This window comes from Baudoinia panamericana (assembly GCF_000338955.1).
Source record: "Baudoinia panamericana UAMH 10762 unplaced genomic scaffold BAUCOscaffold_5, whole genome shotgun sequence".
Classification (NCBI taxonomy): domain Eukaryota; kingdom Fungi; phylum Ascomycota; class Dothideomycetes; order Mycosphaerellales; family Teratosphaeriaceae; genus Baudoinia; species Baudoinia panamericana.
Window position 1 is genome coordinate 1,625,636 of NW_006911261.1, and position 22,122 is coordinate 1,647,757.

The 22,122-nt window shown below is 54.6% G+C and overlaps 10 protein-coding genes across 10 annotated transcripts in view; 4 read left to right on the forward strand and 6 right to left on the reverse strand.

Moving 5' to 3' along the window:
* BAUCODRAFT_67998 (uncharacterized protein) overlaps positions 1–237 on the reverse strand; it is a gene marked incomplete at both ends in the record, with an annotated part of 1,175 nt that extends 938 nt beyond the window's left edge. The window contains one exon of the mRNA XM_007677206.1: positions 43–237. Coding sequence (XP_007675396.1) covers positions 43–237 — 195 coding nt within the window. The remainder of the gene's footprint in view (positions 1–42) is intronic.
* Positions 238–741: 504 nt separating this feature from the next.
* BAUCODRAFT_51291 (uncharacterized protein) lies at positions 742–1,666 on the forward strand (the record flags this gene model as incomplete). The annotated part of the gene is made up of 3 exons (XM_007677165.1): positions 742–891; positions 944–1,456; positions 1,538–1,666. Coding segments are annotated over 3 exons (792 nt in total), but the record flags the coding sequence as incomplete, so codon positions are not given.
* Positions 1,667–1,980: 314 nt separating this feature from the next.
* Positions 1,981–3,596, forward strand: BAUCODRAFT_122131 (uncharacterized protein; the record flags this gene model as incomplete). The annotated part of the gene is made up of 4 exons (XM_007677767.1): positions 1,981–2,002; positions 2,057–2,127; positions 2,180–2,310; positions 2,369–3,596. The coding sequence occupies 4 exons, from the start codon at positions 1,981–1,983 to the stop codon at positions 3,594–3,596; spliced, it is 1,452 nt and encodes a 483-aa protein (XP_007675957.1).
* Positions 3,597–3,642: 46 nt separating this feature from the next.
* Positions 3,643–6,491, reverse strand: BAUCODRAFT_463088 (uncharacterized protein). The gene is made up of 4 exons (XM_007677768.1): positions 6,208–6,491; positions 4,300–5,842; positions 3,922–4,245; positions 3,643–3,861 (listed from the first exon to the last, which is right to left on the reverse strand). The coding sequence occupies exons 1-4, from the start codon at positions 6,260–6,262 to the stop codon at positions 3,690–3,692; spliced, it is 2,094 nt and encodes a 697-aa protein (XP_007675958.1). The 5' UTR covers positions 6,263–6,491; the 3' UTR covers positions 3,643–3,689.
* A 230-nt stretch (positions 6,492–6,721) lies between these two features.
* On the forward strand, positions 6,722–8,194 carry BAUCODRAFT_68599 (uncharacterized protein; the record flags this gene model as incomplete). The annotated part of the gene is made up of 1 exon (XM_007677259.1): positions 6,722–8,194. The coding sequence occupies one exon, from the start codon at positions 6,722–6,724 to the stop codon at positions 8,192–8,194; it is 1,473 nt and encodes a 490-aa protein (XP_007675449.1).
* Positions 8,195–8,368: 174 nt separating this feature from the next.
* On the reverse strand, positions 8,369–9,346 carry BAUCODRAFT_463152 (uncharacterized protein). Its single transcript, XM_007677769.1, has 3 exons — positions 9,163–9,346; positions 8,923–9,090; positions 8,369–8,840 (listed from the first exon to the last, which is right to left on the reverse strand). Exons 2-3 carry the CDS (start codon positions 9,060–9,062, stop codon positions 8,543–8,545), a joined length of 438 nt encoding a protein of 145 aa, XP_007675959.1. The 5' UTR covers positions 9,063–9,090; positions 9,163–9,346; the 3' UTR covers positions 8,369–8,542.
* BAUCODRAFT_88765 (uncharacterized protein) lies at positions 9,329–11,008 on the reverse strand. The gene is made up of 3 exons (XM_007677336.1): positions 10,714–11,008; positions 10,286–10,658; positions 9,329–10,225 (listed from the first exon to the last, which is right to left on the reverse strand). Exons 1-3 carry the CDS (start codon positions 10,781–10,783, stop codon positions 9,559–9,561), a joined length of 1,110 nt encoding a protein of 369 aa, XP_007675526.1. The 5' UTR covers positions 10,784–11,008; the 3' UTR covers positions 9,329–9,558.
* Positions 11,009–11,049: 41 nt separating this feature from the next.
* Positions 11,050–15,443, reverse strand: BAUCODRAFT_33429 (uncharacterized protein). Its single transcript, XM_007677119.1, has one exon. It carries the CDS (start codon positions 15,263–15,265, stop codon positions 11,150–11,152), a length of 4,116 nt encoding a protein of 1,371 aa, XP_007675309.1. The 5' UTR covers positions 15,266–15,443; the 3' UTR covers positions 11,050–11,149.
* A 62-nt stretch (positions 15,444–15,505) lies between these two features.
* Positions 15,506–19,442, reverse strand: BAUCODRAFT_33430 (uncharacterized protein). The gene is made up of 2 exons (XM_007677120.1): positions 16,229–19,442; positions 15,506–16,168 (listed from the first exon to the last, which is right to left on the reverse strand). The coding sequence occupies exons 1-2, from the start codon at positions 19,271–19,273 to the stop codon at positions 15,620–15,622; spliced, it is 3,594 nt and encodes a 1,197-aa protein (XP_007675310.1). The 5' UTR covers positions 19,274–19,442; the 3' UTR covers positions 15,506–15,619.
* A 118-nt stretch (positions 19,443–19,560) lies between these two features.
* Positions 19,561–22,036, forward strand: BAUCODRAFT_107443 (uncharacterized protein; the record flags this gene model as incomplete). The annotated part of the gene is made up of 2 exons (XM_007677770.1): positions 19,561–21,811; positions 21,926–22,036. Exons 1-2 carry the CDS (start codon positions 19,652–19,654, stop codon positions 22,034–22,036), a joined length of 2,271 nt encoding a protein of 756 aa, XP_007675960.1. The 5' UTR covers positions 19,561–19,651.
* Between the last annotated feature and the right edge of the window lie 86 nt (positions 22,037–22,122).

Here is a 22,122-nt window from a genome sequence, read left to right on the forward strand (position 1 = left end):
GGGGGGGGGTTGTAGAGGGTGGTGATGATGGTCGCTACGCACTATCTGAACGGAACGCTTGGGGTTCACGGGAGCTGGTGGCGCGGGGACTTGGTTCGGTGTGTCCAGGCCAACGACTAGCCGATGTAGCTTGTTCAGGTCGTCGATGTCGGCGGAGAGGGTAGGGTCGGAGGAGGAGATAGCCTTGGTCGCCGGGTCGATGGTGAGTGGAAGGGGTGAGTAAGTTTCTAAGTCCATTGCGGGGTTGTTGCTTGCAGATGCTCGCGATCACGCAAGGATATCTTATGGTGAATGTCAATCTGATGCGGACAATTGTTCCCAAATGCGCTAACCCACATTCACATGCACACCCACGCACGAGCCACGGCCGCTGCCCGCCGCGCCCGCCCGCTTCTCTCGTGGTTGCTATTTACAGCGTCGCCAGGGTCGTGACATCCCCTCCAATGTCTTAGTCTTACCCAGCTAGCTCCACCGGAATGGCAGTTCGTGGGTGTGAGCGCCTACTGTGCTTGTTCAACATGAGCAGGGTATCTTCCATACCAGAGTCTGACAACACGCAGCGTCCTTGTCAAAAGCTCCGTCAACGTTGTCTGACCCAGCCTTTCAACGTGGCTGAGTAGCCCTGTCTCTCCGGCACGACTGGCGCTCGGCAGCCTTGTCAGGAGATTGGGTAGTCTGTGTTTACATTGCGGTCACTCGCCCTTACAACACCAGCAACCAGTTTAGTAACAAGCCGTCGACATGCGCATCGAACAAAGCAACATCCAAAAGACCAAAGTCGGCCTCCACGCCGCACAAGCCTTCTGCATCTTCGTCGGAGGCTGCCTGTCATTAGCCGTCTTGACGAAAGATGGAGGAACGAGCGGTACACTGGGCTTCTACTTCGGCCTCGTACGTACTTCCACCCGCTCTGTTTGCGACAAAGACTAATACGCAAGCGCAGTGCTTCCTCACCATCCCCGCCCTGGTCTACCAAGTCATGGTACCCATGTGGACTCGCGCCTGGCGATTCGCCAACATGTACGCCTACGCCATTGTTGACTTGGTCTGCGCGATTCTCTGGTTCATTGCATTCATCGCAGTAGCGGCTTGGAACAGCAGCGGTGTGCGGAAGGGGGACGGGGATAAGGGTAATAGCAGCGAGGAGAATGGGAGTTGCTCGCACTTCGCTTATGGCAGTAAGATTAAATGTCTTGCCAGCAAAGCCAGTGTCGGGTTTGGCGTCATCGTGTGTCTGTTGTTTGTGGTCACGACGGTCATCAGCGTACAGGGTGTGCTGAAGTACCGACAAACGGGCGTCATGCCGACGGTGGGGACGAAATTACATGGTGGTGCTGAGCGATTGAGGTCGGATGATGCCACTAAAGATCCTTGGTCGACGAATACCGATGAGCTTGATCCGCAGAATGAGGAGCACGACGGTCCGTTTGAGGATGAGCGACATGCGTATGGTCAAGTGCCACGACGGAATGAAGGACAGGGGTTCGGTCTGCTGGGTAATGATCGGAGTGGGCATACGAATACTTCGCATGACGAGACGGCGTCATTGGGCGAGCCGCATCCGGGTCGGCCGCTGGGGTATGATTCGCAGAGTAATCTGTCCGTGGCTCCTCCGGCGTACGATAATACTGCAGCGCCGAGTGCGTTGAGCCCGGGGGGGTATGAGATGAGTCCGGGAGGGAGACCGAATCTACAGACGGGCAGTTATGCGGATGGATTTCGATGAAGCCGTTGCTTTTATGTGTCGATATGAGGCGTTTGAGCGACATATTTTACATGCGTGTTGATACCCGTATACTACATCTGCAATATTTGGTATCCCAAGCATGTCCATAGTGTCTCCTGCCCTTCTTCTTCAGATGGCACACCTTTCTTTTGATTAAATCAATCTTGAGTTCCCGGAAGCTGCCGTGACCATCGACTCAACACTTGAACATCGTGCACTACATGTACTGTAGTGCACAGTCATCTGAAGATAACATGGAGTACGACCCAAAGACTGGTATGTCGTTGTGTATTGTTAGACCTTATGAATGATCTGCTTAAACCATCGAAGCGCAGTCAAGTACTTCGGACAAGAATTCGTTCGCCTTCGTGTCTGCGCGGGACCGATGGCCGACTATAATAGTGCGTCAAACATCACTATACCTGCAGGGCCTGCGTCTGATATCCATCGTAGACGGGAGCCATCGACGATGTGCACAAAGCAGTCTCGAAAGAGACCAACACCGAGAAGCAAGAAGAAGGCAAACGCATCACACAAGCAATAGCCGCCTTGAAGTATGAAATGCAACATGATCGACAGCTCACGCACGTCTTCCCACACGCTTTCAAGATCCAGGACCAAAGACACTAACATCTAGTTCAGTCCTCTCCCCGACGACGGCCAACCAGACATCGCACGCTACAACCAAGAGCTACAGCAACGTGGCAATCCGCACTGGCACGACGTCGCCTGGCTCTACGCAGAATGCTACCTCTACCGACGACTAAGTACCATCTTCTCCTTGTCCACGCACTGGAAAGGCTACGACGTTTTCAGCAAGCAGAAAATGTCCACCTTCCGCTCCTCCCGCCCCGCCGTCCTCGAGCTTGCGGCTCGGTACAATGATCTAACCTCACAGCTGCAATCTGATCACTCCTCGCTTGCCCAAGCTTCTGACTCCGAGCGGGAGAAGGCGGAGGAAATGCTTTTCATTGAGATGTCAGAGATTTGTCTTTGGGGTAATGCTACGGATTTGTCGCTGTTGACGAATCTTTCCTATGAGGACATTCAGAAGTTGCAGGGAAGTGAGAGTCGCAAGGCTAATGAGGACAAGATCCTTGTTAATGACTTCCATGCTGCGTTCGCGTGCCTGAAGAAGGCGCAGAAGTCCGGGGCTGGCGAACGTAGGGTCGATATCGTGCTGGATAATGCCGGGTTCGAGGTGTTTGTCGATCTTTTGCTGGCTGGCTACCTGCTGCAGTCGGGACTTGCGACGCACATCGTCCTGCACCCCAAGAATATTCCTTGGTTCGTCTCGGACGTCGTGCCGAAAGATTTCTCGGACTTGCTCAATGTGCTGCTTAATGCAAAGTCGTTCTACGAAACGCCTTCCGAAGACGATCAAGCGCGCGGTATCACGCCGCAATCACTCTCCGACACGGACGCGAAGAACTTGCACGCTTTGTTTGAGAACTGGAGTACCCTCTACGCCGAAGGCAAGATCCTATTACGACCGAACCTCTTCTGGACGGAGGGTGGATCGTACTGGCGCATGCCGAAGACCGCGCCGTCTCTCTACGAAGACCTACAGACCTCTGAGCTCGTAATCTTCAAGGGCGACTTAAACTATCGCAAGCTCACCGCTGATGCTCTCTGGGACCCTGCCACTCCGTTCACGGAAGCGATCGGTCCGTTGGGACCAGGTAGCGGAGTCAGAGTTTTGGCTTTGCGGACGTGCAAAGCTGATGTCGTTGTTGGGCTTCCCAAGGGTAAGGACGAGGAGCTCGGCGGCCCAGGCTCTGCGGGGGGTGGTAAGGAGATGGGTGGGAAGCGGGAGTGGGCGTGGAGTGGAAAGTGGGCTGTCGTGAGCTTGTGTGATGGTAAAGCATAGAGTGTTCACGCCGATTCATGCTGCCCAAAGCACCGCATATCTGTCCATAGAACATAGATGCCTGTTTGCGCTCGCGAGATGTATACAGGTGTGCTAAAGCGATGCGGAGTAGTACAGATCCATGAACCCAGGCCCACCGCAGTACTCATACACGTTACCGGCGCACCGCATCATGTCGGTGATGTTGCATTGTGCGAGGTGCCCGCCGGTCTGAGTCTCGGGTAAGATCTCATTCCCGCAGTAACACTCGGCCGCGTACTCAATGCTACATTACAAATGTCAGCCAGGTGAAGACTTAGTGCGAGCCAGCAGATGGTATACGTACCCTGCATAGTGATAGTAAGACCCCAAGCAGAATTTAATGCATTTCTCAATGGTCATATCCGCACTTCGGGTGTCGTTCCCTTGTATCGCTCGTCCACCCGGGCCGTTGGGGTCCACAAGGCAGCCCTGCGATACATACTTACCGATACTGGGCTTCACGACGGGTGGAACATACGCCGTGTTGTTGTATAGGCTGACGGCCGACGGGCCGCCGCAGATCTCTGGCTCGGCGCCGTAGCAGCGCATCTGGCACGTTTGGTTCGTTGGGGTTGTCGTAGCTGTGAGTTGGGCGCTCGTGTTGGTTATCTCGTTGCCGCAGAAACATCTATCAGAGAACATCAGCACCTCGTTCAGCTAACCTACAATTCGGATGGCTTACTGGTTGCCGAACTCAGTACCGTAGTACTGGAAGCCGAAGCCGTTGTTACCCGCAGCGCAGAAGTCAGCACACACGGTGAGATTCATGTACTGTGCAGCAGTCATGTCGCCATCCAGCAGTCGAGTGCCTTGCGCATTGTCTTGCCAACAACCAAGATAATTCGATCCGAAACCAGACGGTGGCGTATACGGCTGCGCGTTACCTGCTGTGTTGTCGTTGTTGCCGAAAGCGACGAAGCTCGTGTTGACGTTCTTGTAAATGTCGATGTACTGAAGCCCGCCGCAAAACTCTTGTTCGACGTCTCCGAGAGTCATGGTCCCGCCACAATTCCACGTGCATTGGTTCACGGTACCATTGGGTGCCATAATAGCTGTTGGGTTGATCTCATTGTCGCAGTGACATTCCTGCGCATACTCGACGCCGGAGAAGCGATAGCCGTTCGCCATGCAATAATTCTGACAGAACTCCACTGTCATGTTGGTGTAGTTCGAGTAGAAGAGCCCATTGAGAGTCTTGAAGCCAGGAGTACCGCCGGTATCATTGTAGCAGCCCATGTATATCTGTTCGGGCAGACCAAACGGCTGACCTGGCACAGGTGATGCGGTTGCAAGCGGCATACCCATTGGCGTAGGGGTGATGGACGGCAAAGCTACGCTCGCAGGACATTGCATGGATGCGGCCGGTGCAGCTTCGGGTCCGTAAGTGATTTCGATGCAGCCAGGCAGCTGCGTCAGCAGGCCCTTGACAGGCTCACCAATCTGCGGCGGCCGCTCCGGGCAATTCTCAGGGTATCCGTTTGAGTCTTGCTGGTTCAGAACAGGGCATTCCTGGATCACACCATCTGGTGCACCGTTGTACAAGCAGTTGTTGACTGCTTCTGTCTGCACGTCCATGTCCCAGCCGTTGATGAAATCACCATGAAAACCGTAGCCCGTCGGATCGCCTTGGGAAAACACGAACCGGTCGTCGTCTGTGCCCTCCGGCACCGAGGTGACCGCGTACAACGTCTCGACGAAGATTGTTGGGAACTGATACGGGTAATTTGGCGGACAGATGCCGTTGTCAATCCCACTAAGATAAGCAACATGGCTATTATCCGTTGTGTAATTGTGAATGCCATCCCAGCACGACTGAAAGGCAATCTGTGCGCGCATGCCGTTCACGCATTGCGTCGCGTTATACATATACGGCATGTTTGGCGGAAGATCTCCGGCGGTAAGGCAGAGGAAGCTGACGCGGTCGGCGATCGGTTGCCCAGGGTATTCGGCATTGCCCCAGGTCAAGGTCTGGTTGTCGTAACTTCTCGCGGCCTTGTTGCCAGAGAGTATCTGCAAGCCTGGAGGGAAGGGTATGGTAGTCGCAACGTTTGGTCCGCGGCCCAGATAGTAGACCACGCTTCCAAAGTGAGGCACTTCGTAGAAGCTCCCGTTCGGGTAGTGATAGTATAACAATGGTGTCCAGTATGCAGACTTATCTGCATGGATCTCGCAAGAAGAACAGGATGAATTCACCATGTCCTCATATGTCGAGTTGACGCCGATATCTGCTCGCCCTTAGCCACTGCGTAAGCCTATCGACTGTTCTGCGGAACCTACTTGATCCGCCAACAATAGTGTGTGCATGCGCTGAAACGGTGTGTGGATTGACTAGAGGGTCGACGCGGCCCGTCTGGATGATAGCACAGTTCATCCGCCAGAACGCATGGGTGAAGCGAAGGTGAGGCAGCACGAGGGCCGCAGAAAGAAAGGACTTCATCTTGAACTGTGAAAATACATATAGAAGGCAAACACCGCAACGGCTGTCTTGACCATAGACTCGACACCATCGACTGGTAGGAAGACTTGGCGGAAAAGATCACATTCCAGGAAATGAGCAGACCACAACAAGCGAGTCAGGAATGTAACTCACCTCGTACGGTGCCACGCCATCTGCGTGCGGATATCGCACCTCTACCTTCCATCATGAGACTGTGGCTCGATGGTTAGATTCCAGATGGACATTGCCGTGCTGAAGGCAGAAGCCCCATCCTCTTGGATCGTTGACATCGCGGCGCAAGATTGTCCCATAACAAGGCGTGGTTCCCAGGTGATCAAGCTATGGCTTGGTCAAGAGAAATTGCAGTACCATCGATACTCATGGAGCATGTCAGTACTGTGTTGAGGATGGTCGAGCGTGAGTTCGTACGGGTGGTGTGATGAGGTGGAGGTGGAGATGCAGCGATGGCGTAAGAACGACGCTACAATGCGATGTGGATCTCCAACAGCTTGGCAGCGATCGACCAAGGCAGGCACACTTCCTGTTTGTGAGCACTCCTTCATTTCAGCCGCAACGATGCATTCACGATAGCATGCTGGCATGCTGGATACCAGTGTTGCTGGACGTTCACTTCTGACCCTCCTTGAATCGGCATGGACATCTAGCTATGGCGGAAACCAAACCCATTCCCCCTCCGCGTCCGACAACCACCTCCGCCAATGCTTCCAACGTCAGCGTCGCCTCTGGCCTCCGTAGCCGGTTTGCAACGCGCAACGACAGCGGCAACACCGTCTCCCCAACTCGCAAGAGACCAGAAATCCAACAGCAGGCGTCGAGCACCCGCAATGGAACGCTCGACCCACCACCACCCGACCTTCTTCGTAGGCGCTCCTCCATACTTTCCGACACCACTCAGTCACTCGACGAGATCATCAACCCGAGCTCGAGCAAGCGTGGAAGCTCGGGCGACGACAGCGAAGTCACGCATTGGCACAGCATTCCCATAGCGTTTGCGCTACTTCCAGCCGTTGGCGGCCTGTTCTTTCAGAATGGCTCAGGCTTCGTGACCGACGTGCTGTTGCTCACATTGGCCGGTGTCTTCATGAACTGGAGTATACGCATACCATGGGACTGGTACTACTCAGCTCAGGCTCTCCGAAGGGATATCGAGCCGTCTCCCGACCCAAGCTGCGATTCAATACCGGAGGAGCCTGATGACACCGCAGTCGACACCGCGTCTTCCGAAGCCGACTCGCCCCGTCAGCAGCCCGCTGACAGCAAGAATGGCAAGAGGGCGAACTACGTGAGCAAGCGAGACGAAGCGGCTGCGGACTTGAGGATACAGGAGCTGCTAGCCTTCGCCGCAACTTTCATCTTCCCAGCACTGGCTGCTTACCTTCTTCACGTTCTTCGAGGCCAACTGTCAAGACCCTCCAACAGTCTGGTCTCCGACTACAACCTTTCCATCTTCCTTCTTGCGGCCGAGATACGGCCGGCTAGGCAGCTTGTCCGACTCATCGCAAACCGCACCTTACACCTCCAACGTACGGTGACCGGCCTGGACGATCCGTTCGCAGCAGCCTTCGAGGACAAGAGTACCATTCGCAGTCTTGAGACGCGGATAGCTGACCTAGAAGCTAAGCTTACACGCCATGCGGTCCTTCCGCCAAACCTCGCAGTCGCGCAAAAGGCCGATGTTACTGAACTTTCGGCCGAAATGCGGAAGCGCTACGAGCCTCGCCTCGACAGTCTGGAACGCGCAATGCGACGGTACGAGAAGCGCATGACGACGATGGCCATGCTCATCGAGCAACGTCTGAACTCGCTCGAGACTCGTTTGCAGGATGCTTTGAGTCTGGCGGCAGTTGCTGCACAGCACTCTCAACACCGTGGGACTATCTTTGCCTACATATTACAGACGCTAAGTCTGCTGATTGCATGGCCGCTGAGGATCGCTTGGATCTTGTGTGTCTGGCCATTTCATGTGCTTGAGGAGGGCTACGGCTGGCTTAGGACCATGATGCTGGGACCAATGCCTGAAGGCTCGAAGCAGGCGATGCGGAGGCAAGGATCTCGGGAAGGCACTGCTGACGAAAAGCCTAGAGTGAAGGGCTCCACCGGCCGAAAGGTCTCACGGTAGGAACGCCGCACTTCCGTGCAAACAATTTCGGTTTACGGTTTCGGCTTCGACTTACTGCATGCAGCAAAGGCGCGGGACGGGGAAACGGGAGCATGAACATGATATCCACGGTCAAAAGCAGGCATGCAGTGTGTCGTTATGTATCATTAAAAAGCATTTAGTGTACAATATGCATGTCATGAAAGCTGAAAATCGGTGTAGGTGCCGAGCTGTCAGCAGTAACTTCGAGCATTCCATGCTTAGCGATTTGCACCATTCTGTTTCCCGCAGAAAGGCAGCTCAAGACGCTGTCCACCATGTGCAACCTCATGGGCTCGGCTTCGTCGTCGAAATCTAGACTCCAACCTCTCACATGAAGAGCTCATCACCATCGCCCACCTCCGCCTTGACCTTCTTGCTCGGGCTGCTGCGCAGATCCTCGTCGTCATCCCCGTCAGCGTCGACATCGGACCCCGCCTGAGCAGCGTGCTTGCCCTTCCGGCCCTTGCCGGTCAACTTCTTGCCTGTCGGCGTGTCGCCTTCGGCCTCCGAACCCGCTTTACGCTTGCGTGCGATTGACTTGGCAGGACTCGCGCGGTTACCGTTCGGAGTCGTTGGCTCGCCGAACTGGGCTTTGGTATCTTTGCGTAGCTTTTGAAAGTGTTGGCTGTAGGGCACGTTAACTAGCCGTACATTGGTCATAGGTTGAGGAGGGTGAGAGTAAGGATGATTGCATGGTTGTCACGCACCGAACACTTTCTGCCGTGTAACCCTCTCCCATCAGTCCGGCAACCTCATCCCATTTGGGAAGCTGAGGGGCAGTGAGATGGATGATTGTGAGGAGCAGTTGTCTGTCTGTGGCATCGGTCCACGGTCCTTTGCCCGGCATGGTAGCGGCTGAAGCTGAGTATGAAGGACTGCACAGCGGCAGGCGGTCAGTGTATTCTGGGCAGCACAGTCAGAGAATAGCGGACCTATGATCTACTTACAGTGTCTGGTGAAAAGTATCTGTGTTCCTTCCCGTAATTGTCCAAAGGAGAGGTGGATGTAGTTGTGGTCAAGGATGAGTTGAAGGTGTTGAGCAAGGCAGTGCAGGTGAAGTGAGGTTGAAGGTGCAGTAGGGGAGTCGTCACATGCTCACCTTGTATAGAAAGCTGCTCACCTTTAGGGCACCTAAGCTGCAACTTGAGTGATCTTGGGAAAGTGAAAGGTCAGGTTACACAAACCCTTCTCCGTGGCTAGCGTAATCGGTGGCTTCGCCATATTCTCATCCTTGCGGTGGCGTATGGATCTAATGCTGGCTCTTCGCCTTCTCCCGATCCTGACGGTGCCATACACAGGCAGTGCTGACTGTTCGTCTTGTGCTCGCCTTTAGCGAACGTGCCTTACTCTGCGCGCTTCTCAAATAAGTAATGACAAACACCCCAGGTATCTCCGCCGTCCCATGCAAAAAGCTCGGCACAAGCCATGTAGAAGACCTGCCATCGATAAAACCAGCGTGACGCTTCCGCCTTACCATACGTCTCTTCCAAATGCGGCCACAGCTGCGTACGATTCGCATTCATCGTGCGCAGCCAGTCATTGCAAGTCTTAGCATAGTGCTGCCCGCTCACCCACCATTGCTGCTTTACTTGCAGGTCGCGCTGGAAGTAGAGGAGCAGATCTGCTGATGGCATGGTACCGCCGGTGAAGAAATGCGTCGTCATCCAGCCTGTCTCAAAGTCGTACGGTGAGTCCTTATGGGCGAACAAGTGCACGAAGAGCTTTCCATGCGGCTTCAGAAGGGTGGCAACTTTGGCGAGGAGGAGCTCGTAGTTCTTCATGTGCTCGAACAGCTCGATGCTAAGTACGCGATCAAAAGCGCCTTCATGTTCTGTTCCTGCGAACGAGTGGGTTGCGATGTCGGCCGTGACCACCTGTAAGTTCCTGAGCCCTTTACTCTTCGCCTGAGCGTCAATGTGGAGCTTCTGCGTTTTCGAGTTTGACAGCGCTGTGATGTTGGAGTTGGGGAATACCTCTGCCAGGTATAAGCTGAGCGAGCCCCATCCGCACCTATCGTCGTGTTAGACCGTCACCACAAGATTGTGCTAGAGAAGCATGAAGCATACCTACCCCAGGTCAAACATACTCATTCCATCTTTAAGTTGAGCCTTCTCAACGTAACTCTCCAGCATGGCAATCTCTGCTTGAGCCAGAGTCTCTGTCCCTTTCGGGTAAAGACAGGAGCTGTACTTCATTCGCGGTCCAAGCATGGCTTGAAGAATACCAGTGCCGACTTCGTAGTGTTGCTCGTTTGCCGCAGCCGTTTCGATGGCGATCGGACGTGATCGAAGAAGCTCAACATACTTCATCTTAGTGGCGTAGTTCTCAGCTAGGGATCGAGACTTGTTGATGTTGATACGTTCTTGTAGCTGACGGCGGATCCCTATTCGCAGTACATATTCGGGGAGGTAGCCCCCGTCAACGACGGTCTCAACAAGACTGTCTGCAGTCAAGAGCTGTTAGTCGGCTTAGAGTACAAACACTGCTTGCATGCTCACCGTAATTCATGATCACTAACACTTCGCAATGTTCGACTTCTGTGACGGGGAACCTAGACTCTAATCTCATACGGCCCTTGGGATTTTGTACAAGTGCTTAGCATACGGCAAACAGTGCCAAACCAAGATTACACGGAAGGTACATTCTGTTAGCTTCACGTTGCGCTCGGCGCACACGTTACGTCATGACTAGGACTATATGTCGCATGCGACGACGTCGAGATACTCACCTCTTGCGGTCTGATCAGTTGTCACCAGAAGCCTCTTGCATGAGCGAAGGATACTAGATCGACAGTAAAGCGGACAGATGCACAACAAGAATGGAACAGCAGAGCTCGACGGAGCTCCAGCAGCCTGCCGATCGTCTGACGATAGCATGGCTCGGGCGGGTATGGAGTCATTACACCTGGGTAATATACTTGATATACAGCTCGGTCTACATACGCATCTCTTCCGAGATGACTTTGTACTCTTTCCGCTTCTTCACGCTTCCTCTAATTCTCTGATCGAAGCGCTTGACTGCCTTGGCCAGTCTCGGCAAGACCTGCCTCTCCGCCGAGAAGCTTACCGCGAAGCTGCCAAATGCCAACGCCAGGATGAAGATCTTGAACTCGTTGCTGATCCAAGTCAGCCCCATCAGGTTGTACAGCCATGGCGCTGGGTCTAGCAGCAAGTAAGTCGTGATTGCCAGCGTGACCAGCATTGTTACAACGAATGGGAGATTATGCGCCATGCTTTGCCGGAATGGTCGGCCAACCGACAGTACAACAGCTGCGAGTATGTATTGGTAGCAAGAGAGTAGGAAGAGAGTAGTGTTCTCTGAATTCTCCGAGTTGGAATGCTCTTTGTCGAGCACAGGTGGTTGGTACCATGGCTGTCTCCGCACGACAAGCCACCCGATAAGCTGCGTGATCACGCAGAGGACGATTTGGCCAAGCAGAGACGTCAGGACCTTGCGAGAAACTAGACTGGCGGTCGGCCGCTTCCTGGACAGCTCTGGATACGGTCCAGTCCAGCCCATGAAGATCGCAATCGGTAAGATAAGCAGCAGGTCGATGTAGAGGAACTGAAAGTCGCCCAGGTTGCTCGCTGAGGCGTAGAGGAAGCTCACAGATGTGAATTGAATGGCCGAGTACAAGCTCATGTACTTGAAGCAGCTGAAACTCGTCACCAGCGCTGCCCGACCTTCTCGAATGACTTCCGGCACACAGCTGATGTCAAAGACACGGCTCGTGAAGGGCGCAGCAACCGATGCTTCGGCCTCCGAAAGTGAGATACCGACATCTGCAGCTTTTAGCGCGCCGCAATCGTTGGCGCCGTCGCCACAGAAGCCTGCACAGTAGTCGATACTCTGCAACTTCTCGACTAGCTCGTGCTTCTCATCCGGCGACATACGTGCGAAGACCTGGCCAACGACAAGCATTTCGCGTAGCACTTTCGGCGACGCGAAGTCCACCAGCCATCGGAAAACGTCGCCAGTCACAGCTACAGAATAGTTGCGGAGGTTGGAGACGTCGTAAGGGAGCGAGGAGTCGTGTTCAGCAGGCGGCGGTAGGGGCTTCAACGTGTTCTCATCCAGGGTGTACACCGGATTGTCAACGCTTTCCCAAGCGAGCTTCGAGAGTGGTGTGTGTGCATCACCTTCGGCGAAGTGTGGCACGAAGCAGTGTGCTGAGCGATCAATGAGTCCGCACTCTCTCGCGACGCTAATGGCCGTCAAGATGTTGTCGCCCGTACACATCACTGTGCGTATATTCGCATCCGTGAGCTCTTCAATGATCTCAGTCGTTCGCTCTTTCAGCTTGTTTTCGAAGATGATGAAGCCCACAAACTCCAGGTTGGACTCGGCCTCCTCCCGCTTCATCTTCTGCACCTTCAACCAATTAAGCTTGAAGATATGCTTTGTAGCGCAGGCAATGACTCGGAAGCCTCGGTGAGTGTAGTACGCCAGCAGCTCATCGTAATCTGGGGGAAAGCTGTCCGGTTTGCAAATGTCTTTCATCGCCTCCGGAGCACCCTTGACATAGACATCACCGCTCTTCTCACTGAATTGGCGTACGATGACGCTTGCGCGCCGTAGCTGCGAGACGAATTCGAAGGTCTTCAATACGCCCAGCTCAATCGGTCTGCGACTGTTTGGTGAGTTTTCTTCCTCATCCAGGTCAAATTCCATGCCAGGCGGCGGCCGAGCCACAGAAGGCGTGAGTGAGTTATCCTCCTCCTCCTCTCCGGTGGTAGGGCGCTCAGAACCTTCTTCGAATTGCCAGCCGGTGAACTCAAACATTTTCAGATCCAGCGGGTCGCCGATGAAAGCATCCTCGACAATGCGCAATGAGTGGCACGTTGCCATGGTATATAGAATGGCCTTATTGGCGTTGTAGTCGATCGTAGGATCTCGCTCATACTGCCCTCCTGGCAAGAGGGACGAAGAGTCGGATCGTATGTCGCTGAAGCGGTTCGTAGGCCGTGAGACAACTCTAACACCGAGCACATCCAGCCCGTCTTCAGTGAGCGTTCCAGTCTTGTCAAAACACATGACGTCCAGCCTCCCGCCCACGTTCACCCTCTGCGGGCTGATGCAGAAGATCAGCTTCGCCTTCAGGCGCTGCAGCGCGAAGTTCGTGCCAATGGTTAGCGTAGCCGGCAGAGCAGGCGGCACCACAATTGTGATCAAGTCAAGCGCGCGGACGACGATGAGACCAGGGTGCAGACCCAGTCGGACGAAGTTAATGAGCGATGCAATGAAGCCAACCGCAGCAATGCAAGCCATGACCGAGATGTACCGGAATGAGTCGCGATAGAACTTGAATCCAGAAGGCTTCGGAAAGAGCATTGAGCGCACCAACGCACCTTTGGTCGTGTTGAAGCCGGTGCGGACAACGAGAGCCAATGCAGCAGCCTCGTCGCTCTTGTCATCCTGCGGTCGTCGTGCTCGGATGATCTTGGTGCCGCTGAACAGCAGATGCTTTGCAACGTCGGGATGCATCGAAGAAGCGCTTAGATTCAGCATCTCCAGGGTCTCATCTGAAGCAGGCGTCTTCGACACAGGCACCGACTCCCCAGTAAGCATGCTTTCATTGACGATGCAGTCGCCGGAAAGCAACAGGCTGTCGCACGGAAACTGGCCGAGATTCGGGTCTGTAACCTCGTAGACGTCGCCGGGTACCAGCTCGCCCGACTCAACGTATCGCCAGAAGCCACCACGCAGCACACGGACGTCGCAGTCGAAGCGTGAGATCTCCCGCAAGCGCTTCATGGTTGCCCTCGTCTCAAGCAGCGTGGTTGTGATGCTGACCACCGAGATTATCAAGATGCAGGCGGCATAGAAGTAGTATGAGTCCAACGACCATAGAATCAAACTGGCAATTTGGAAAACGTAGAAGGGATGGAATGCTTCATCGAGCAATAGCTGGCCGGTCGACTTCTGCTCGATGTCAATGAGGTTTTTACCAAAGATGCGTTCGCGGTTCTCTTGCTCGTCGCTGTCTATGCCTTGCCTCACCGTGTTGATGTCGGTCCACGTCGGGTCCTTCCAGGTATTGCCGAGGACGAACTTGTCCTTCACCGGATGGTAGCAGAAGCGGATGTAGCGGTAGTCGAGTATGCGGAGCTCGTCCATAATGGGATCGTCGTACTCGTCGTAGTCTCTAAATTTGCTCTTCTCGTTCTCGCCGAAAACCGCAGATAGAGAGTGTCCAAACTCCTGCTTGCTTAGCCGTTGGATTACCATCTCGTTCCACTGGTTCTCGATAACTAGCCAGTCGCACTTCTCTAGTGGCGTAGCTTTGCCCACAATACGAACGTACCACCGCGGCAGCCAGCGTAGTACAAGGTAGCCAATACCGCCGGTAAGCACGCAGATGCTTAGGTACATGGCGAAGCCGAAAAGCGACGTCGTAAAGCCAGCAACCACAATGGTCATGTCCTCCGTAAGGATGTAGATCTTCTGGCTCATGCGTCCACCACTTCGGTAATCGCTTCTGTCAGACCCGGTGGATACGTGCCTTTTCAGCAACGGGCTCTCAGCCGACGTTCGGCTTGTTCGGCTCGATTTGGACGTTCGGGAGCTTCGTGACGTTCTTGAGGATCTCGATACGCCAGACGACTTCCTCGTCTTGCTAAGACTCGGTCGATGGCCATTCTGCTCGTCTTCCTCAACCTCCGTCTCGGCCTCCGGCTCAATGAATGTGTCGGCAGCATCAAGCTCACCCTGCCGCTCCAGCTCATCTTGTTCATCCAACACTGCCTCCTCCAACCACTCCTCGGAGTCTACGTCCTGATCCTCATCGTAGTACGTAAAGCTCGTTGTCGAATCGGCCCGAGAGCGGCGATGGGAGAAGGCTGATGTCGCAGTTGGCACGCTCTCAGACATTGGTCCTGAGAAGACTTCGTCCTGCGCCATTTCGACGTCTGTGAGGAAGCTCGCCTCGCTCATGTTGGACTCCCTTCGATACATGGCGCCGCGCTGCCGCTGTCGTTCGTAGCCCACCTCGTCGAGGGAAGATCGCGCTGAGCGCGAGCTCCCAACTTGAGTGGTAGATCCGGATGACATATTCGACGTTGAGACTGCGCGTCCCTGCGACCTCGCCTCAGTCCATAGTGACGGCTGTATGGTGCACGCGATCGCATTTCAGAGATTCATTTCGAAGATTGGTTGCACTTTCTGGGCCGTGCATGGCGCTAGCGGATGTGGCTGCTGCGAGGCTGCTCCTTCCCTATCAGGACGGTTGCCCAACACGAGTACGACAACAATCGAGACACTGAACATCCTATAGCAGCCGGACGAGTGGGGTGCTTGAGATAACGATGCAATGGCTCTGTATTACTCGCGCCAGGGTATCACGTGCTAGAAGCAAGCCGCCGTATCTACAATATGCAATGCCAGATCTAGCTATTCATCCTGTGCCTATAGCACATACCCACCCGGCGTCACCTCACTCCAGTGTCTCATGGGTCTCGAGTCTTCGAGCTCCACCACCCACCACAGCGCCTGCTTGGCCTTGTCAATCTGCTTGCTGAGTTCGTACGCACGAGCAAGCGTATACCAAGCCTCAGAGCTATCCCACCCGGTGCCAAGCCTGGTGAGATTAGACAGCAGCATGTACGCACGATCCCGGGCCGCGAGTCGGTTGAGCATCGCAGGCGTCGGATCCCTAGTCCGCGCACTCGGCGGAGTAGTGCGACCCGCGTCCGCAAGCGATGACTTTGCGGTAGTTGGGCGTGATGGGGAGCTTGATAGCGCGACGAGATCGTGGATGTGTGTCCCGGACCCGGTTGTGATGGGCTCAAGCAGCGGCTTCGGCTCCTCGGCGGGAATCTTCTCCTCGTAGATGTCCATTGAAAGATTCGAAATGCCAATGATGCCCGCAGGATGATCGGGGTAGAAGCTGAGTGTCTGCTCGTAGTTCGACATTGCCTCATATGGGAGCTCGCGGGCTGATGCAAGTGCGCCCTTCTGTACACCAGTCAGCATGTGCTCTTGCACAAAAGAGACACGGGAAAGACCAGCACTTACCGCGCACCAGACATCCGCCCACAATGCATCAACGCTCTTACCGCCGCCCCAGCCCTTCACGAAGAGCTCTCGTGCGTTGGCATGCTGAGATCCCTTCTCCGCCTCCAACGCCTCAACAAACTTGCGCGCCTCTTGTATCGCTGCCTCAGCATCTTCAAAGAAGCCGGCTCGAATGTATAGCCCGGAGACGAACAGCCAGACATTGACTAAAATGCTGACCTTGTGCTGCCGTTCATGCGACGAACTAACTGAGGAGCTGACAGTCGGAGATTGACCGCTACTCGAAGCCGGATATGGTGCAGGCAAGCGAACATCCTGCTCCAGGGGTTGATCGTTGTGGCCGGGTGGCGCGGGCCATTGGTCGTGGGGCGCGTTGTGCGCAGCCTCTTTAAGTGGCTGCTGCGGACCAGTAGGTGCGTCAGGAGAGACCGAGTTGTTGACCGCATTGTTGATCACAGGTGGGTTTGCTGCGCTATGTGCGTAGTCCGTTATATTGGTACCACTCGGAGGCACTGGGAGAGCCTTGTCCACGCCGTCAAGGCCAAGCCCAGATTTCTCATCGGACGTTTCGATGCTTCTCTTAGCGCGAAGACTTGCGGCTTGGGGGGTGTCTCCGTTGTGCCCACGGCTTTTAAAAGGGAGGTGTAAGTGGTGATCGTGATGCTGGTGATGGTGACGCTTCTCCTCCGATGCGCCATTTTCGTTAGTAACAGTAATGGCAATCGGTGACCCTTGGCCGTGGCCATCGATGCCGCTGCTTGCGGCAGCGGGATGCGACGGAGTCTCCTTTTCTGCACTCGTGCGAGCTGACTTGGGACGAATACTTCCGGCCATACTGCGCAGCGTGCCCCCGCCGTTCGACCTTGACGGAGGTACCACTGCGGAAGCGGTGACGGACAGCGACTTAGTTGGTGCCGTGAGTTGCGCGGAGCTGCCAAAAAGCCGTACATATAGCCTGAGGAGCTCCTCGCTGGACTCGACCGCTTTTTCAGGCCCCTCCATAAGCTCTACAAGAGTCAACTGACTGATCTTTACTTGGAGAAGGGCGTCCTTCTGGAAGCTGTCCATAGCATCGACAAGCCCGCGTTGTTGTAAGGATCGAGTATGATCGGATCCATACAACATGTGCGTATTGCCCAACTGGTCGAATGCAGCTTCGCACATCTGAGCGGCAGCTTCATAGTCTTCGCCAGCAGTCAAACACAAGGCAAGCAGATGCCACAATGGCACCAGCTCCGCACGCTGACTGACTGCTGCAACCTTGCCATCGCCATTATCGTCTCCACTTACTTGACCCATGGCAATAGCGCGCTTGACCACTGCAACGGCACCCTCAACGTTCTGCATTTCAGCTTGCAACTTGGCCAAGGCAAACGCCGTCTCGGCATCAGGTTGATCGTATGTTAGGGACTTTGTAAGGTTGGCAAGTGCATCCGTCTGAAGTCCCGACCGCGCGTCGGTCTCGTATGTGAAACGAGCCCAATGTGCTTGACTTACACCAATCGCACTGTATGCGATGGCGAGTGTCTTCGGTTGCAATTGTGATTCGGTCGGATGTGGAGGCGGTGCCGCAGCTGCAGCCTTGTTGTCATCGCTGGCTTGTATTTCATCGACGGAGCCTGGTCGCTGTTGTTGCAGCCATTTCTGGACATCCTTGCCAACGTCCCGAGCCCTTTCGGCCTCTTCACGGTCGCCATACTTGCAGCATATCTTGATCGCTTCTGCAGCTGTAACGATGGCTAGGTCATCCGAATCGAAGCCAAGCTCATGCTTGCCAGTCTTCTCGGCCCTCGCCTTGCCTTTGCTGATGATTTCGGTATAGCTTTTGAATGCATGCAGTGCCAGCTCGAACTCTCCAATAGCGGCATGTACGGTAAACAGCTGACGTAGTATGGCTGTCGAATGGAATGTTTTCGTGGCTGCTCGGTACAGAATGTCGAGCAGGCCTTTGCCAAGTGCAGGTTTACCACCTTCGCCCAATTCCTCATCACTCCATTCCGGACCGCAGAGTACTCGCCAGTTACCGACAGCTTCTTCCACCCACCTTTCGACCTCGGCATTCGATTGACTGGCCTTCGGAAACTGAGTCTCATTGAGTAGTAGCGACTCATAGGTGGCTTCCACCCGTTTCAGCTCGGCTCGTTGGCGGCTTTTCGCGTCAACATACTGCTGCTGGTATACGCCTTCGGTAGGTACGACAAGCAGCTCCGCATTCTGGTCAGTGCGCGGATTATATATCAGCTCATGTCGTAAGATCACGGACAGGGTGTCATAGTACGCCTTCCAGACCTCTCGTCGTGGGATATCGACCCGTGTGGGACTGATACCACTTCCAGAAGCTGGAGGTGGAGATCGTTGCCAAAAGCTCGACCAGGCGCGGAAGGATATAAGTGCGTCGTTCAGCTCGTACAGTGTTGGCGTTAGCGCTCGGTTGAAGTTATACATGCACGCTCGGGCGAGAAGGCGCTCAGTCCATCGCCTGAGCTCGGGTGAACGGGAGCCAGGAGCATGCGTCGCTGCAGCACGGTACACATCCTGTATATCTTGTCCTGATCCATTTGCCTCAAGAGCGGCTGCTCGTATGAACGAAGCTTTGGCAGCACACACCTCTAGCCAACCCAATGGCGCGGCATGATTGCCCGTAGGTCGGGAATGTACGTTTTCCTTTGGCAGCGCTGCCACAGCTGCAGCCGCATCGTCTTGCAACCAGTATATTTCGGCAATGCAGGTGCTTGCGCAGTATACGTCCTCCGGATCTACGTTCCTCGAATGGACGGCTTCTTTGAGCTTCGGTAACGCCTCGCTCAAGCTGTGAATACTTGCCGTCTCGGATGATGAAGCAGATGTCGGTCGGTGTGAGGCAGACGCTATCTGGGCCTCAGTTCGTGCCGTAAGAGTGAAACATCCCCTTTCCGGCGCATGCTTGTCCGTCTTCCTCGCCAACTCCGGCACCTCCGTCCAATTACCATTACACAATGCCTGATCGAGTGATGCATAATATTTCCTGCCCTTCTCCGGATTGGGCGCCTTTGACGTGAGGCTCATTGCGCCAACTGTCTCCGCTGCGGCAGCTGTTTCCGCGTCGCTATCGTACAGATTCCATGATCATATACTTGTCTCCGCAATTGCGCCGCCTGACAATCGCGTGATGACCTTTAGGCTTCGCCAGCTCTCCGTGGAAGGTGCTGTTCGCCGAGCGCAACCAGAACGGCATCGGAACCGTCGTCTTCTTCAACGCGCCCAGAGTCGCTAGCGCGCATGCGCCCCATGCGTTCATACGCGAGCACGGGCCGCTATAGGGCGGAAAAAGTTCGAATGACCTGAATGAATATCCAAATGCATGTGGACATTGGTCAAGCATAACGTGCACATACTCTGAACACCGATGGAGAGGGCAGTACGACCGGGAAGCCTACCAATAACATGACGGACACAGTGTCTGTCCTTCGCGCGATTACCTACCGCCTGTCATCCGCACCAGCCAAGCAACTTCCGAGAGTCGCATCGCAAGTAGCTGGCCAGTTGTGGAATTGCAAGGATATACTCTCCGCTCCTCCCGTTTCTGCCAAGCAGGGCGATGATGTGTCCTTGGTGGTACATCGCTTCAAGACGTACCTATCCAACTTGCTCCAAGCCCGCACGGTCGAGGGGAGGTGGTCCGGCGTTGTCCTCACTAAGGCAACAGTCGAAGCTGGAGGCCTCGAAATTCTTAGCAAGTCTAATGGATGGATTCGCAGCTTGCTAGGCATCTTAAAGAGATCGGACCCAGCTACTACGAGAGCTCTTGCCGTCATCACTTTGACTCGGATTTTCCAGCTAACTTGGGATCATTCGAATCTGGTCCGCGAGATCACAACCCCAGCACTACCCACTTTCATCGCCATCTGCCTAAGCAACGTGGAGAACAGCCGTTGTTCTGCTAGGGAACTGCAGACTGTATTGGAGGCGTTCGTTACCCTTATCCATCGACATCCCACAATCTTCAGGACCAACGAAGCCCAGGTTCGGTCATTACTTTGCCGCATTCTTTCGAACAGCTCCTCAACCGACGCAGTTCATTTCTACTTAGCAGAGCACAGAGACAGGGCTCAACGTCTCTTGGTGCTACTATGTCACTGCTGCCCCAAGCAAGCTGCGGCGGAGAAGTGGGACGAGACTCTCAAAGCCACGGTGACCGCTGCTCATGCGACTTGCGATAGGGTTTTCAGATCGGTACTCGAAGACTGGAAGTCTTCTGCCGGAATGCAGCCTTCACTCAACCCGAACGTGCTGTTCCAGGGAGAGGTGGAGATGGAAAGTACCGACGCCGTTGGATTGAGCGGATGGAAAGGCGGCTATGCGGGCAGCGAGCGGCTTGTTACTTTGCTGAGACTACTCGCAAGCCAGCTTGACACAGCGACTGCTGGCAGTGTCAATGTGCATGTAGGCATGCTAGTAGATTTACTCAGCCGCTTGTTGAGCGCTCGGGTCCCTACCGCCAAACATGGTGGCGTCAGACCAAATCCGCAGGTCTCGAAGGAAGAGCGAGAAGCTCTGTTTGCCACCCTACCTCACATACATGCTACTGCGATTGATATGATCAGGGATCTCTTTCATCGCTTCGGATCGTCACAGGTTGGTACGTACATGCCACTGATGTCGCTCGTTGCATGGGTATTCACTACAGAATCTTTCGATACACAAGTTCGCATAGCAACCTATAGCGCACTGGAACTCGTGCTTGAGTCGCAAGGCTTGATACTCGCTAAAGACGAGGTGGCCGATATCGAAGCCATACTCCGAGCATGCTGTCAAGATCTGCTACCGATAGAAAAGTCCTCTACCATCATTAACAGCCTTACAAGTCAACAACACACTGCTAATGGCGACTTGAACTCGACAACACACAAGGATAGAGCGAGCATCCATCCATCCTTTACCAAGCTACAAGAGCCAGCAGCAGGGCTCCTGGCCCTCTCCTTCTCCAAGTTGAATGCGTCATACATGCCTGGTCGACTCCGCACGCTGATGGAACGCTCGGCCGTGTTGACGCAAAATAAAAAGGGGCTGATCGCTTGTGTACTCAATCCCGCAATCAGCGGCAATCAAGCGAACGTGCACCCGAGTCTATTGCCATTGCTTGCTCGTCAGCATCCGGATGCTCCCGAGGTGGAGGCACTACTTCGTCCTCGCATGCCAGTCATCAGAGCAGAGGCGACTCCTGAACAAGACCATGATGTTGGAGAGTACATAGACGACGAGGAGTCTGGGCCTGATGGCTTCCAGAAAGGCACTTACATCAATGGCGACAGTGCGCAACCAAGCAGCGACGCCCAACTGGACAAGCAAACAGCTGCAATGACGCACGATGGCGAAGACCTGTATTCTGCCTCGCCCATTCAGAAGACTACAAACAGTGCCCAGCACAGTTTGCAGACTACAACTATCGCAGCGCTCACGCCCGACAAGCGCGGCGGAGACGACGAGCTTACTGATCGCTCATCCAAGCGCCTTCGCGCTTCGCCGGTTGCAGAGAGCCTGATGCCAAACACATCCCATGGTCTGCCAGGTTCTGATCCCGCCTCTGCAGAGAATGAACTCCCTGTTACAGTGATAACCGAACAACCCCAGCAAGACAGTTTTGTGATGGCACCGGAAGCTGCATCATCGAGGGCGGAGCGACCAGCAGTACTGACGAGTGCAGAGCAAGAAATCGAGGCAGGAAATATGGTAGACATAGACAGCGATGGGAGTGACTTCGAGATGCCTCCTCTGACTCTAGAGCCAGACACGGATCTAGAAGAAGAGGAAGAAGGCGAGGAAGGTTGATATCACTCAGTAGATTCCCGTGGGCAAGTTGACAGTTTGGCTGTGATAGTTCTGTGACGTCAATACTGTGTTTCTTGTCGCACTGC